We start from the raw sequence: 14,394 nt of genomic DNA, 5'->3' as shown, positions 1-14,394 counted from the left end.
GAGCAGGGCCCAGCAATGGCACCAGAGCCACGGGCAGGGACTGAGCCCAGAAGTTCCACCTGCACATGAGGAAGAACTTTCCTGGGCAGTGACAGAGCCCTGCACAGACCCCAGAGACGGTGTGGAGCCTCCCTCACTGGAGATATCCCAGAGCTGTCTGGACACGGGCTGCGCCACAGGCTCTGGGATGGTTCTGCTGGAGCAGATGGACCCACTGAGGTCCCTTCCAGCCTGACCCATTCTGGGATTCTGTGGGGCAGGACCTGAGGTGGTGAAGGAATAGCTCATCTGCACCTGTGCAGGGAGCCCTGACAGGGCCCCCCTGCCATCACTGGTCACAAAGCCAGAAGAGGAAACCCTTGGATTTGTCCCCACCTGCCATACCAGGTATTTCTGATCCCCAGGCCACCTGAAGGAATGTCAGGAAAGGAATGCTTTACTCCTTTCCAGTTTCATGACACAGCAGGAATGTGGCTGCCTTGCTGCTGAACACTTGTCAACTCTGTGAGTACCACAGAAAGCTGAGATTTCCCTAGAATTCTAATAATTTGTTACCTCACTGCCATGGAAACAGGTACATCTGTTCTCTCTCTTACTGCCTCTCATCCCCACACGAGCTCTGGTGCTCAGAGAAGCAACCAAATCTGTGAAGTATTTGGGGTTTTGGCACTTGTTTTGTTTTTCCTGGCTGTTGGATGAGCTGAACTTGTTCACAAACAAGATAAATTAATCACCAGGACTGAAGGCAGGTGAGCAGCAGTGAACTGTTACACCAGCCCAGACATCTCAAATACAGACTCCTGCTTCACCAACACCAGTAAAACAAAGCTGATTTCACCTGCTTCAAAGCTCCCGGACCAGAGTGTCAGAAACAAGCTGTTGGTACAAGCAAAATCCATTCAGCAGTGGCCAAATTCCACCCGCTAACAATGCAGATCTAAAAGAATAAGCCAAATTATGCCTAGTGAAGATTATTGTGCCATGGATATGGTGAGGAATGGGATCATTTGGGGGCTTGCAGCATCCCACCTTGGAAAACACTGCTGCTATAGATTTTGTACATTTTGCAGTTAAGCTTGGTGTTATCTATCAATCTTTTTTTTTTTTTTTTTTTTTGCATTCTGCTTTGAAAATGGGTTTTGTTTTTTACAGGCTTACCCTGACTGGAAAGACTGAGGGTCACCAGCATGGAACTAGTCAGTAGCTCTGCCTTAAAAAAAAACCCTTTAATTTTTTTTTTTTTTTTACATCATGTGTAAAACAGAAAATAATCCCAACTGTGTTAAGGATTATGGAAAACCAGACCAATATTGAAGGAAAGCTTCCAGAACAATGGCTAAGGCAGCAGGGGAGAAAGCAAAGGATTTGCCACTGGTCACCTGTTGTAACTTCCTGAAAAAACATCTCTGAACAGAACATTTATTTATTTATTTATGAGAAGCCCACCAATGATAACGACGTGCAGGCTTTGGGGAAAAAAAAAAACAACCATTCACATTTTTGGCTCAGTGTGCTGGTCATGCTTTCCATAAAATTTGGTGTTTTTTAAAACTTAAACCATCAGAAGATGCTGCTGAAGAAACAAGTCTGTTAGGAATGTCCTTTAACAGAATTAAAGTCATCAATGGGGTTCAAAAAAAGGACAAAACTCAAACATTTGTTGACTTTGATGACTAGCACACACCCTTCAGCACTGCAGCTGGCACTTGGCTCCATTTCAAACACAGACAGTGCAAAAGTAGCTCCAAAGAAGCAAAGAAAAGCCAAAATATGGCTTCATAAAACAACAAGATTAAACAATTAGCAAGAAAACTTCCTCTGCATAGTAGGATCTGGTTGCCTCTTCCCCAGCCTCAACTTCCTACAGGCCTCAGCACCTCCACATCTAAATTACAATTTATTTTGAGTTATTTTAGTTTTAAATCCAACAGGAACGGTATTTAGTAGTGCCTCTAAAAATGGAGGGGAACAGTTACAGCCAGGCAGGGCAGTTATGTGAATCTCTAATTACTGTTATGTCATTACTGACAACTCCAGTCTTCAGTTGCTTCTTTCCCTTTTAACTTTCTCCATCATAACTGGCTTCTGGACTGTTGTTTTAATCACACTCAAACTACTTTGAATACGAAAATTAAACAGCATTGTGTATAGTAACACAATCGTACGTTAATATGTACAATTAACAGGACATTAACAACAAGAAAACAAAAGTATCTTGTTCTTAACAATAGAGAAAATGGGATCTGCAGGAGGGATCTCTGTGAACAGAGGTGAATGGGAGCCCACAGCCTTGGCATCCATGAAAGATCCTTGGCTTTGGCAGTGGAGAATGACCTGTTTCTTTCCTCTTTGTCCGAGGGAGGGGCTAGCATATGAGAGGGAAAGAGTGGCTTTCTGCTTACACTCGTGTTAATGGGTGTGCCAACAATGCAATTCCAGCAACAGCCTAAATTCCATCAACGTGCTTCAATTTACAGAACAGTGGTTGTGCTAAGGGAAGCTTCAACCTTGCAGCTGACAGCCAGCTGGGAATACAGACTTGTTTTTCATTTGTTTCCTCCATGGAATGTGCATCTTTTCCATTAAAGGCTTCGGATTCTCATTTTCAGATCAGACCATCAGTTATCCTTGTTCTCCAACATTACCAGTATTCACACTCCAAACCATGTAAATGCAAGTCAGAAAATAAGAAATGCTCCGATTCCTGCAAGAAGTGCTGCAAGTGCTAGAAAATAATAATCAAGAAAAGAACAATTTAAAAATGTTACATTCAGGGGGTATATGTTACTAGAACTTCTCAGAACTCACAGCACTGCTGCCCAGTGTGATTCCCCTCCAAAGCAACCACTCAAAACTGCTTAGGGAAGCTTTGCCTAGCACAGGAGAACATCACCGCAGTTCCCATTCCTATGCCACCACATGTCCATGGCTCTGATCTACTCTGCAACAGGACTTTTAAACATCTGCAGGATTGTCTTTTGCTTGTTCTTAGGCAGTGAACAAATATCATTTGTGTCACTGGTATTAACCACACAATTCAAAACCTTTCCTTCCTTGATGCTGGGGGATTTCACCCGGACCCTGGCAGGGGACTGCCAGTTTTCATTGCAGGAACCTTTCCGAGTCTTGTGGTGATTGGTTTCAGCCTGTGTTTTTGATCCCTTTGAGTCTTTTGCCACCCTGGAGCTTCCCTTCCTGGCAGAAGGGTCTTTTCCAGACCAAGGTGGTTTGGTGCGGAGCAGATACTCATCAGGAGAGCCCTTCTGTCGGTTCAGTGTCCTTTCCTCCTTGTCCAGCTCCTTCTGCAGCTGCAGAGCCAAGAGCCTGTCCTGCTCCTCCTGCCTGCGCCTTTCATAGAACTCCTGCTCAAAGGCTCTTTGTGTCTGCAAGATAAAATCATTCATCTGCTCTCCTTGCTCTTCTACACTTTCTGAAAAGGTTCTTCTCCTCTTATCAAGCATGTCCAAGTCAATCATGGCATCAGCTGGGGCCTCCACCAGCTTCCTTTTGGGAGTCTCCTTAGAGTTCTGTGGCCTCTCCAGTGTCTCTTCATTTGAGTGTCCAGTCTCCTTCCCCAGACCATGCAACGTGGTCTGGCTGTCAGACATCACACAGTTTATTACTAACTGACCAGAGGTAGAAGTTTCATCAGACTTTTCAAGGTTTACCCTTTGGACATGTGTCAAATTGCCACTGTCTGACTCAATTCCATCATCATCTCCTTTGGATCTAAGAAGAACTGTCCTAGACCCTGCCCCTTCTGTGGTTCCATGAAGTGCATCTGGAACTCCATCTTCTAAACCATTTGGTCCTGGTGTTTTTTCCTGCTTGACAGTGGCAGTTTCACCTGAAGCTGAGGCACTGAAATAGTTCATGCATGATTCCAAAAATGAATCTTTAGCTCCAGAATCGTTATTTACACTGGTCAGCTGTGGAGACAGGGTTGGCATTTCCTCTTGCTCATCCTGCACTGCAGAACTGCTGCCCTCATTGCTGTTGGTCTCCTGAAGAAAAGGAAGACACCACCAATGAAGTAAATTTATCAAAAGCCCATGGGTGTGAATAAATACCACACTCACTTCTCATGGCTGCATTGCCCCTGAGTGCTCTTCCCTTTTTAAAAAATACCTAACTGTTTAATAATAATGAAAATATTTAAAGTAACTGCAGAAGCCCAGCAAAAGGACTGAAACCACAACTGCAGCATTTTCCTCTTATTAGTGATTCAGACTAAATGTGCAAGTCTGCTGATCTTTGGAGGCCTTACAGGAATGATCAGACAGGCAGCCATGGAATGATGTAAATCAGGGTGCACCCTCTTCCAGTAGGCTTCAGAACTGCGAATCATGAATACCAAAGGTAGCTTAAAAAGGGCAATATAACCTGCCCAGTGCCAATGTGCAAGGGGAATAGAAGACTGGAACCCTACAGGCAAGGGGAAAATATCCCATAATTACTAACTGTGAGATTTATAACAAAATGATTCCTGTTACCCCAGAGACAGAGTTGCTCCCGCCTCTTCCTGTGGTACTGGAGAACGATGCTGATCCCAACATACCATAATTTTTTGGAGACAGATACCTTTAAAAGAAAAAAAGGATATCGCTTTAAATAGTCTGTCCTTAAATTGTCAGTCCTTTGCATTATTCAAGATCTTCAGGTTCATTCTGACAAACAAAAAACAACAAGAAGGCAAGTGTTTGCCTTCTGCTCCTATGAGGAAATGTTTTAAACTTCAACACTTTACGTTTGTCCTCAGTTATCTCGGGAAGCTGGCCTACAGCATTCCAAAGAAGCAAATGGGGCAGAAGGACACTGAAACAGGCCAATAATTAAAGAAACACTTGGCTGAATCCCTTACTTCTGAATGTCTCCAGAGTTGCTTGGTTTGTTCTTTGCCTTGCTCAGGTTCAGTGGGGATGTCTGAAGGGAGAGGCTGTGTGCTGGTGATGGGCTGCCAGGCACGTGTCCCTCAGGATCCTCATTCTTCCAGACAAGTAAAAATAGCATTAGGTAAAACAAAACACAACACAAACTGCAGAAAACTCAGGGAACTACTTGGGTTTTGCTGCAGAATTAGTTACTGTTGTCCAAAGAATTCTAGAACTGTGAGTAACAAATGGTTACAGAGAAAGAAACGTTACCTGTTCCATACACCTTCCTAGATCTAGCACTGAGGGACAGGAGGCTTTGCTCAAATAAGTACACAGGTTTCATCACTGGGTAGCAACTATTCAACTAAGCAAAATAAATTAATAAAACAAAAAAAAAAAAACCTCCAAACATAAGGTACATTTCCAATGTATGTTCCTTTCTTCCAGTACAGGTTACTGTACATATTCATTTCTTCCAAAGAAGGATTTTTAAAAACATGAGGAAAAGGAAGCATACAGCAGAAAATCAATGTTTTAAAATGTTTCACAATGAAAACACGCAGCACACATGCTGGGTGCTGGATTTCAAGTGTGTATTACACAGGCTTCAACCCTCCCCTGGTTTTTCAAAAATTAATGGTCAATCAAGGCTTTAAAGTACTGGGGAGTGACAACAGCTTTCAACTGCAACTAAAATAAATTTAAACTACTCCAAATTTTAACATTTGCTCTGAGAAGTCCAAGTTGCTTGCACTACATTGGTATTTGCTGCTGTCCCACTCGATCCTAACTCACCAGACTGTTACTGAGCTGCCAGGCCAGCTCTTCATCTTGCTTCAGCTGCTTCTCCATCTCCTTCCGTCTCTCTTCTGCCAGCCTGTGCTCCTCCTCCTCCTCTGCCAGCAGCCGCTGGATGTATTCCTCACTCGCTTTGTTCTCCTCCTGCTCGTGCGCTCGCCTTTCTGCCTCCACCTAAACCAGATGTTGGAAAAAAACCACCTGGTTACTACTGCAGGGCCACACTTCAACCCAGAACCTCTCAGCTGACACTGCTTAAACATGAACCATTCACTGTTCACAAATACAGCAGCATTGCATTGCACGAGTCTCAAAGATGTAAGAATCACATGGATGCTGTGCGTAGAGCCTTGGGTTTGACCACAGTGACAAACCTTTTGGTTTCTCTAAGATTATACCATTAACCTGCAAGGCTGAACTCCATTCTTCACCTTCTCAAAGTGTTAGTAACAAAACTAACATCTCCAAATACATGGATCTACAGAGAAAGTGGGATTAGAATTCTGTCTAAGGCTGAATGCCAGCTATCCCACAGCATTTGCTCAACCTGCTTTTATCATTATATATCCCAAAGACAGCACATCTCTCTTCTAGAAGAGTGCTGCTCTCCTGAAACATACAAACCCCAAAGCAGCAGGCCAGGAATTTTACATCTGCCTTTCTTACAGGAGACATGCTGAGAGATCAGTTACCAGCAACTCCACGAGGAGAGCAAAGTACTTCAAGAATAAAGCTTTCTTTGGAAATTCCCCCCAGTCCTCTGCTTCATGTGTTCCTGTAATCACCAGCAAGGGGCTCTCAGAGAAAGGTGCATTCCCATACATTCCAACTCTAAATCTTAATACTACTGTGTCTGAATTGGAAGAAGGATCCTTAAGTAAGCCAAAATTGAGATTCTTTAGAATTTTTACTGATTTTCAAAAGAGCACAGGTAACAGAGTGAACAAAGAAGAAAGACTATGCTGTATGTTCATTACTGAAGGTTATCTAATTGAGGTCTCTTACTTGGAGGGAAATCAAGAAGACAAATATAAAACCAAAGCCCAAACAGCTCCAAATTTCTACATTTCCTAGTTTTATGTGCATTGAGTGAGAGATGAGGTTTGAGGTATAGATCAAGAATGTCACCTCATGTTAAATACAAAGAAATCTCTTCCACCAATTTAATTCATGATTCAGGAGTGACCAGTATGTTCTTGCAGCTGCAGTGCCCTTTTAAGTATCTTTACTATTAAATAAAATTACAGCTGTTTGTGGAAACAATTCAAATAACTAAATATGAAGCATTTATGCTTTTAAAACATATTTTTAGACATACCTTACTAATCTCTGCTTCATATTCCTGCCTCAGCTCCCCAGGCTTGCTTAGCTGGTGCTGCGGCTTGGGGATACAGACTAATCAAGAGGAAGTAGAGGAAAAAACAAAAGTCAACAAAGTCATGACAGTCAACAACAAAGGATTTTAACAACAACAAAGGATTTTAACAACAACAAAGGATTTTAACTCCAGACCCTGTCATGGGAATGATTTGACTTAAATCAAGTGCTGTGATTGAAAAAATGAAGGAGTAAAGCAAAAAATACCAAGGAATAGTTTACACAGTAGAAAAGTGTGGTGTTAGTGGCAGGAACAGGCAGTGTTTCCCAAGCACTGTATATAAAGCAAATACAATGGAAACAAGTTTCCCAGAGAAACTGTGGCTGCCCCATCCCTGGAAGTATCCTAGGCCAGGCTGGATGGGGCTTGGAGCAACCTGGTCTAGTGGAAGGTGTCCCTGCCCATGGCAGGGAGGTGGAATGGGATGATCTTTAAGGTCTCACCCAACCCAAACCATTTCCTCATTCATTCTCTGTTGGTACACTGACCATAATTTGTGTCTTTCACTCTTTTTTGTTAAAAAGACCTCAGAACACTGCAAGTGGAACAAGTTGCCCTATGGCCAACCTATCAAAACATCCCCCAAGGGTGCTTGTAACATCATAAACCCCAAAACCCTTCTTCAAAAAGTTAATCAGATTTCACTTCCTTCTCTCTGACACCACAATTTTCAGCTCACAGATTCTTGCATTGACCAAACTCCTGGAATTTCAACCAAACTATTTAACACCTAAAAATCTTCTAACCAGTTCACTTACTTGACAGTGATAAAGAAACACACACAAACACTCTGCCTGTAGATGCTACAGCTGCAAATGAGCAATGAACACGGCCAGGCAGCCACACCACCCCCCACCAAAGGCATGAACAAATATCCACTGAAATCACCTGACAATGTAATTTTTATCCTCTGTGCCACAAATGAAGAAGGCATTGCCCACCTCTCCCCTGCCCCTTTTGCAGGAGAGCTCTGTCTCTGCCAGCAGTAACACATCTGCCTACCCACAGCTCTGTATTTCCCAACATCTGAAGTCCACCCACAGTAATTCCTGTGGCAAAGAGGAGACAATCCAGGACAAGTGACATTTCACTTACTTTCCTCATCCAAATCCTGTCCGTTCATCCTGCGCTCGCACTCCTCTGGGTAATTCTTCTGGATCTTCTCCCAGAGCTCCCAGTTGATAAGAGTATTTCTGCGGGTATTGTACCGTGCCCAGGAAGAGACTCGACGCCTACAAAAGGGGCAAGAAAGGCTGGCCTTTTCCACTGTCATCTGGAAGCAGGAATTACAGAGGGTATGGCTGCATGGCAGCGTGACAGGCTCCACAAAGATCTCCATGCAAATCTGGCAGAGGCAGTCGGACAAGGAAAGCGGGGCCTTGGATTTCTTCGACATACTGACTTGAGGTAGAGGAACAGCACTAGGACAACATCAGGGCCTGAAAGCAAAAAGAAACATTCAGGTTCCTTATGGTAAGTAAAATAAAGGAAAATACAAAATGTTTTACAGCTACTTTAAGAAAATGCTAGTGGATTTAGAAGTGGTTGCTGCTTAAGTGGTTGCTTTTCTCAGGGCCTGAGAGATTCCTGAGGAAGAAGCAGAGCTTTACAGAAGTCATGGAAAAACTGTACCAGGTTTTCCTACTGCAGTTTCCTGTGAGATGTAACAGATGCTTTAGGGATAGCAAGGAGGTGGTAAGGAGAGGGGGGAAAAAGTGAGAGTTCTTCCAGTCACCTCTGTTACTCCCCTCTTCTCCCACCACTCCCTATCTATGATAAGATATGCTGGATATGTTATTCCAGTTACCTTAACCTTCCATTGACTCATTTTTTTCAGTATATGCACATCCTTTGAGAGCTGCTTTTGGCACAAGCTTGTTTGTTTGTGTATTTCTGGTGAAATGCACCAGAGCAGAGCAGCTTCTTCCTCATTCATTTTCTTGCTTAAGCTACGACTATAAAGCTAAAATCCCTCTTTTTGTTAAAATAAATGAAGAATGAAAACTTCAGCACCTTCTTGTATGACTTGAAACTGTGGGGGTCATCTGTCTCCTCATACGATTTTTCCGCTTGGCCCAGCAATACTGTGGGAGAGAAAACAAAAGACACATACAGCAAAAGAAGAAACCCACTGATATTTAAGTTACAAGCTTCTTTAACAGGCAGCTTCAGAGACAGGAGGCCCTTGAAAGAAAGGCTGCCATTCCTCACAGAGAACTCTCCATGGAGACAAATACACGTTAAAGCGAGTTTATTATTTCCGCTGTTTTTATTGACAAAAAATAACCCCCAGGAAGTCGGCGCCCAGCGAAAAGGGGGCCCCTCGTCCCCCTCCGGCCCCCGTCACCCCCAGCCCCTGAGGGTCCCAGCGAGGACTCGGCACCCACCGCTCCGGAGGCCGGGAAAGGCCGCGGCTCCCGCAATGGCGGCTCCGCTCCGCCCCTCACTCAGGGGCTGTTCCCGCCGCCCGCCTGAGGGCTCCGCCTCCTCCTCCTTTTTCTCCTCCTTCTCCTTTTCTCCTTCCTTCTTCTCCTCCTCTTCTTCTGTCTCCTCCTTCTCCTCTTCCACCTGCTCCGCCGAGCCTGCTGGGAGACAGAGGCCGCGGGCCCTCAGGGGGAAGGCGGGCTGGGCTGTCGTGATAGGCCGGGCGGGAATGGCTTCCCACAGCGAGAGAGCTGCGTTAGGTGGGATGTTAGGAATAAATCCTTCCCTGTGAGGGTGGTGAGGAGCCGGCACAGGCAGGCCCGGGAAGCCGTGGCCGCCTCGTGCCCGACAGTGCCCAAGGCCGGCCGGGCGGGCTTGGTCGTCGGGCTTTGCTCCCTGGCTTTGCTCCCTGGTGTGGTCCCTGGCTGAGCTCACCTGGCCGCAGGTGCCCACGGCACATCCCGCCTCAGGTCCTCGTCCAGCATCTCCGCCTGCAGGTCAAACTCGTGCGCCAGGCTCTGCAGGCTGGAGTCCAGCTGTGCGAACCGAGCTTCCAGGGACAGCAGCCTGCTTTCTACTCTGGGCGGTGGAAAACAAGAGTAAGGGAATTTCGGAAGGATTTGGGGCTTTCTGTCGCGTCATTGCATTGTGAACAGCTTCAGACCCCGTTCTCGGGGCGCTCCCAGGATTTCTGAGAACAAACTGAAAGTCAAGGTTTTGGCCGTTTCCTGGTGCAGAGATCTTAAAATCTCCAAATACAGCTGCAAAATTAGTATGTAGATGTATCTGTGGCTCTCAACCATATGCATTATCAGTGGCATAGGTTTTCCTCTAACACATTTTGAAGTGATTTATGCTCTTATTTGTAGTGTCATGGTTTTTTGAACCATTTTCATTTAACGTTGAGGAGAACTTCTCATTACTTCTCTGGTTAAAAACTAGGCAAATAATTAACAAGCCACCTGCAGTGATTTTTTAATAGGACTGTCCTTCCATGGAACAAGTGTGATAAAAACTACTTCATAGCTTGTTTTATTAACTGCTTTCTCATTATTTGGTATCTGTTGTGTTTCTCGCTATTTAAAATTGTAAATTATAAAGATGAGGTTTTGAGTTTTAAGCCACTCCACTTTTGCTGAAGAAAACTGCCTGGTTTAAAAGAACTTGTTGTGTTGAGACAAAGTAATGCCAGTATTTATTTTTGTACCCATTTCTCTCTTTCCTGGAGATACAGGGTGCGCTGGGCATCTGTCACTGTGGGTGGTTTTTATATAGAGTTTTGTCCACATTTTCCTCAGTTACCTGATTGACATCGAGGTGTGTTCTTGAGAATCCCGAGGATCTGAAAGCTCATGTAAATAATTCAAAGTTCCTTCTTAAATACTGACCAGCTATCTCAGTACCATGTAGACAATAGTGATTTACTAGCAGAGCATCACCTACTCCTTACAGAATTTTTTGTGATTTTTCTTTTTATTTTACTGGCAAAACTTCAGGCTGTATCAGCTAACAATAACTACACTATCAGCAAATATTATTACCTACATATTTATCTTATCTTTTTTCATTCCTAGTTTGCTCCACTGCTTCTGTGACCTACCTGTGTTAAACACTCTATTACATATACTTGAATGAACTTTTTGTAAGGACAAAATACACAGCAGCTGGTGATGACATTAAAAAATAAAAAGCCAAAACAAAACCCTTCAAACATTTTTTCCATTCTTTGACATGTATCCCACGGTATTTTAATGTCTGTTGTTATAAGGGACAGACCAAAAATGCCATTTTTTCCTATCAGCAGTTCCTCCCTCTCCCTGCCTGCCTCTACTCCTGCCTCCCCCTTCTCCAAACCAAACCCTACTTTGGATTCTGTCTGCAGCTGACCTGAATGAGGAGAAAATAAAAAGACCTCAACAGTGGCATATTTTACTAAGTATCCCCGACCTTAATTCATTGTCTGGCCGCTTGTGCAGATCCTTGTTTAACGATTTTCTGTTGTTTCCTGAGGCTAGAGGCTTCCTCTGCAGCCTGGTGAAGCTCATCTTAGTGTGGTATGACTCTTCTTGCTTCAGCAAGAATTTTGGGATGAAAATAGAACTTTAATTGGAAACTAAGCTGGTGTCATGTAGAAATGTAGGGAGTTCAGAAGAACTGGAAGGATTGATGTGTCATAATTGGATCGAATCTGTCAGCACTGAGAGAGCAAGTGCAGAAACTGTGGTGAAGTGAGTTGGGGTTTGCTGTGAATGACTTTCAGAGCTGGGTTGTCAGATAACGAGTGTTCTTGCCGGTGAGCTGTTGGTTTGCAGCTTTTTATCACAGTACATAAGCTTCCTCACAGCCCATTCTCCAACTTCCTCCTCTACAGGTAAAAGTAAAGTTATCTAAGATCTCATCACTAATGCTAATCTCAGTGCAGCAGTAGTTTCTCAGCAGCCTTCAATCCAATGCTTTACTATTTGACCAGTTTTTGTCTCTCAGACATTTTTTTATTGCCTTTCTGTATTTTTAAGCACCTGCAACAAACATTTCAGCATTTGCCAATTTTGTATCTAAAAATGTCTGTTCAGTTATACCACGGTAGGTCCATAACTGATCTCCCACATCTGGAACTGAATTCTGATACGACTGAGTGCTGCTGCCTCTTGACCTAAGTTTGGAGTGAAAAGAGGAAGAATGGATTAAACCTCCCGTTTTCATTTCCATCATGACCTCTGAACACTTTTTCCTTTAGTGTAAGCAAAGTTACCACTAAGTCAGTGTCCTCTAACTCTGACTAGTGTACACACAAACCACATCCCCATTCTTTACCAGAAAGCTTTTAAAATTCCTCTCTTGTTAGCACACAGAACATATTTGGAAGCCATGCAGCAGAAGCTCCAGCATTTCCACTTCTCTGGAAGTGTGGTTCTATGTGAAACCTTATTTCTGCTATTCAGGCATTTACAGAAAATGACATTTTAGAGCTGTCACGTGGGTTTGATTTTCCAGGCTAGTGCAGCATCCTACACTTCTCCAAGCTCTCCCCATTCGCTGACTCCATGGTACATTAGACACACACTTCTTCAAGTAGTTTCCCACAGAATTAATTTTCACTTTTTTCTTTTAGGAGTTGTTTCATCATTTCTCCCTCTGGTCAGGTCTCCAATAGCTACTTTTGTGTGAATCAGAGTCATAAAGGCTGTGGGTGAACCAACAGTATAAGCAGTACCTCGACAAAGAGGAATTTCTTTCCAAGTCTGTCAGCTGTCTGTCTGTCAACACATAATCATTCATTTCCTAAGCAGAAGTACTGCATCCCATCAGCTGTGATACTCTTGACAGGGATCCTTTTCACTGCAGGTAAACCACAGTTGTATGTATGACACCTGATTTGACTTCTAAAAGTCTCAACACTGCATAGTTTGCCTTTAAATGTAACATGTCACAGAACCCCAGAATGCTTGAGGTTGGAAGGACCTTAAAGCCCAACTCATTCTACCCACTGCCATGGGCAGGGACACCTTCCACTATCCCAGGTTGCTCCAACCCCAAGCCCCATCCAACCTGGCCTTGGACACTTCCAGGGATCCAGGGGAAGCTACAGCTTCTCTGGCCAACCTGTGCCAGGGCCTCACCTCCCTCCCAGGAACATGAAAATCCAGAGTTAGCCTGCCTCTAACTGCTGAGAATTTCAGACCTTTTTTGGCTGTTTTTCCTGAAGATCCATGCTCATATCTTTATATCTGCCCTGAGCCACCACCACTGGTGCCTGCTGCTGCACAGCTGAGCACGAACTGGTGCCAGCGGGGGCAGCTGAGGCCGGATTATTTTTCAGGAAGTCCATGAACCTGTTGGTCATGTTCCTCTGCCAAGTGCAGGCTTTGGAAATGGAGGGTGAATCAGCATCACCTATGACCTGATTCCCCAAAGATGGTGATTTGCTTTCCTAAAACTTTTAAGAAAGGTCCATTCTTGGAGGTTTTTTTTGCTCATGATAACCACTTACTCCCTGTCTTTGAACCCTCGAGACTCTGAGGCATGATCTGAAAATCAGAAGTTCACCTGAAATCTCCAATTAGAACAGCAAGCCTGAATTTCACAGAAACACAGGATATACTGAGTTGGAAAGGATTCACAAGGATCCAACTCCTGGCCCTGCACTCCTGGCCCCCCCCAGCAATCCCACCCTGTGCCTGAGAGCGATGTCTGAATGCTTCTTGAGCTCTGGCAGCTTTGGTGCTGTGACATTCCCTGGGAAGCCTCTTCAGTGCCTGACCACCCTCTGGGAGAAGAACATTTTTCTAATATCCAAACGAAACCTCCCCTTAAACAACTTAAGGCCATTCCCTCAGGTCCTGTCACTGGGCTCCACAGATATCAGTGTCTGTCCCTCCTCCCTCCTCATGAAGAAGTTGTAAACCTCAACAAGGTCTCCCCTCAGTCTCCTCCAGGGACAGACCAAGTGCCCTCATTGCCTGGTGACACTTCATGCAGCTGCAGGCCACGGCTGATGGAGCGACTGCCCAAACCCTGCAGCAAACTGCCAGGATGGCAGCCAGGGAATAAACACCACCATGGAGCTGATGGCTCTGTCCCTCTTTCCTCCCGATGTCCGTTCACACCCAGTTGCCCACAGAAGTTTCCAGAGAAGCACAGGTTAGCCTGGTGTCCCGTGTTAGCTGTCCCATGCCCCAGCCCTCCGTGCCCTCCCTGCCCCTCCCCAGCCCTGCAGGACCTGTTCAGCGTCTCGTTCAGGGAGCGCAGGGAGATGCTGGCTTTCGCCATCTTCCTGGAGAACACCAAGAGAAGAAATAAAAGCTGGAGCGGGCTCGCTCCTCTCTCCTGTAGCCGGCAGCAACAGCAGGGACAGAGGATCTGAGTCCTGCAGGAGGTTGTTTGTTCCGAGGCTTTTTATAGCCTGTAAATCCAAATATA

The 14,394-nt window shown here is 44.7% G+C and overlaps 1 protein-coding gene across 6 annotated transcripts; it reads right to left on the bottom strand.

Annotated features, from left to right (window-relative positions):
- Positions 1-1,405: 1,405 nt before the first annotated feature.
- Positions 1,406-14,302, bottom strand: RNF168 (ring finger protein 168). 6 transcript variants are annotated; one of them, XM_053986929.1, is made up of 9 exons: positions 14,195-14,302; positions 9,438-10,053; positions 9,064-9,134; positions 8,146-8,489; positions 6,991-7,067; positions 5,670-5,846; positions 4,862-4,986; positions 4,494-4,581; positions 1,406-4,004 (listed from the first exon to the last, which is right to left on the bottom strand). In XM_053986929.1, the coding sequence occupies exons 4-9, from the start codon at positions 8,444-8,446 to the stop codon at positions 2,937-2,939; spliced, it is 1,836 nt and encodes a 611-aa protein (XP_053842904.1). In that variant the 5' UTR covers positions 8,447-8,489; positions 9,064-9,134; positions 9,438-10,053; positions 14,195-14,302; the 3' UTR covers positions 1,406-2,936. The 6 variants fall into 6 exon arrangements, with proteins under 6 accessions (XP_053842904.1, XP_053842906.1, XP_053842905.1 ...); XM_053986931.1 differs by having other exon boundaries at positions 9,438-10,048; positions 14,195-14,301; XM_053986930.1 differs by lacking the exon at positions 14,195-14,302 and adding an exon at positions 11,422-11,492.
- Between the last annotated feature and the right edge of the window lie 92 nt (positions 14,303-14,394).

The sequence above is a fragment of the Vidua macroura genome, chromosome 10, assembly GCF_024509145.1.
Source record: "Vidua macroura isolate BioBank_ID:100142 chromosome 10, ASM2450914v1, whole genome shotgun sequence".
In the NCBI taxonomy this organism is placed as follows: domain Eukaryota; kingdom Metazoa; phylum Chordata; class Aves; order Passeriformes; family Viduidae; genus Vidua; species Vidua macroura.
The sequence above is the reverse complement of the archived record's forward strand: the minus strand, read 5'-3'. Positions and strand labels throughout refer to the sequence as shown.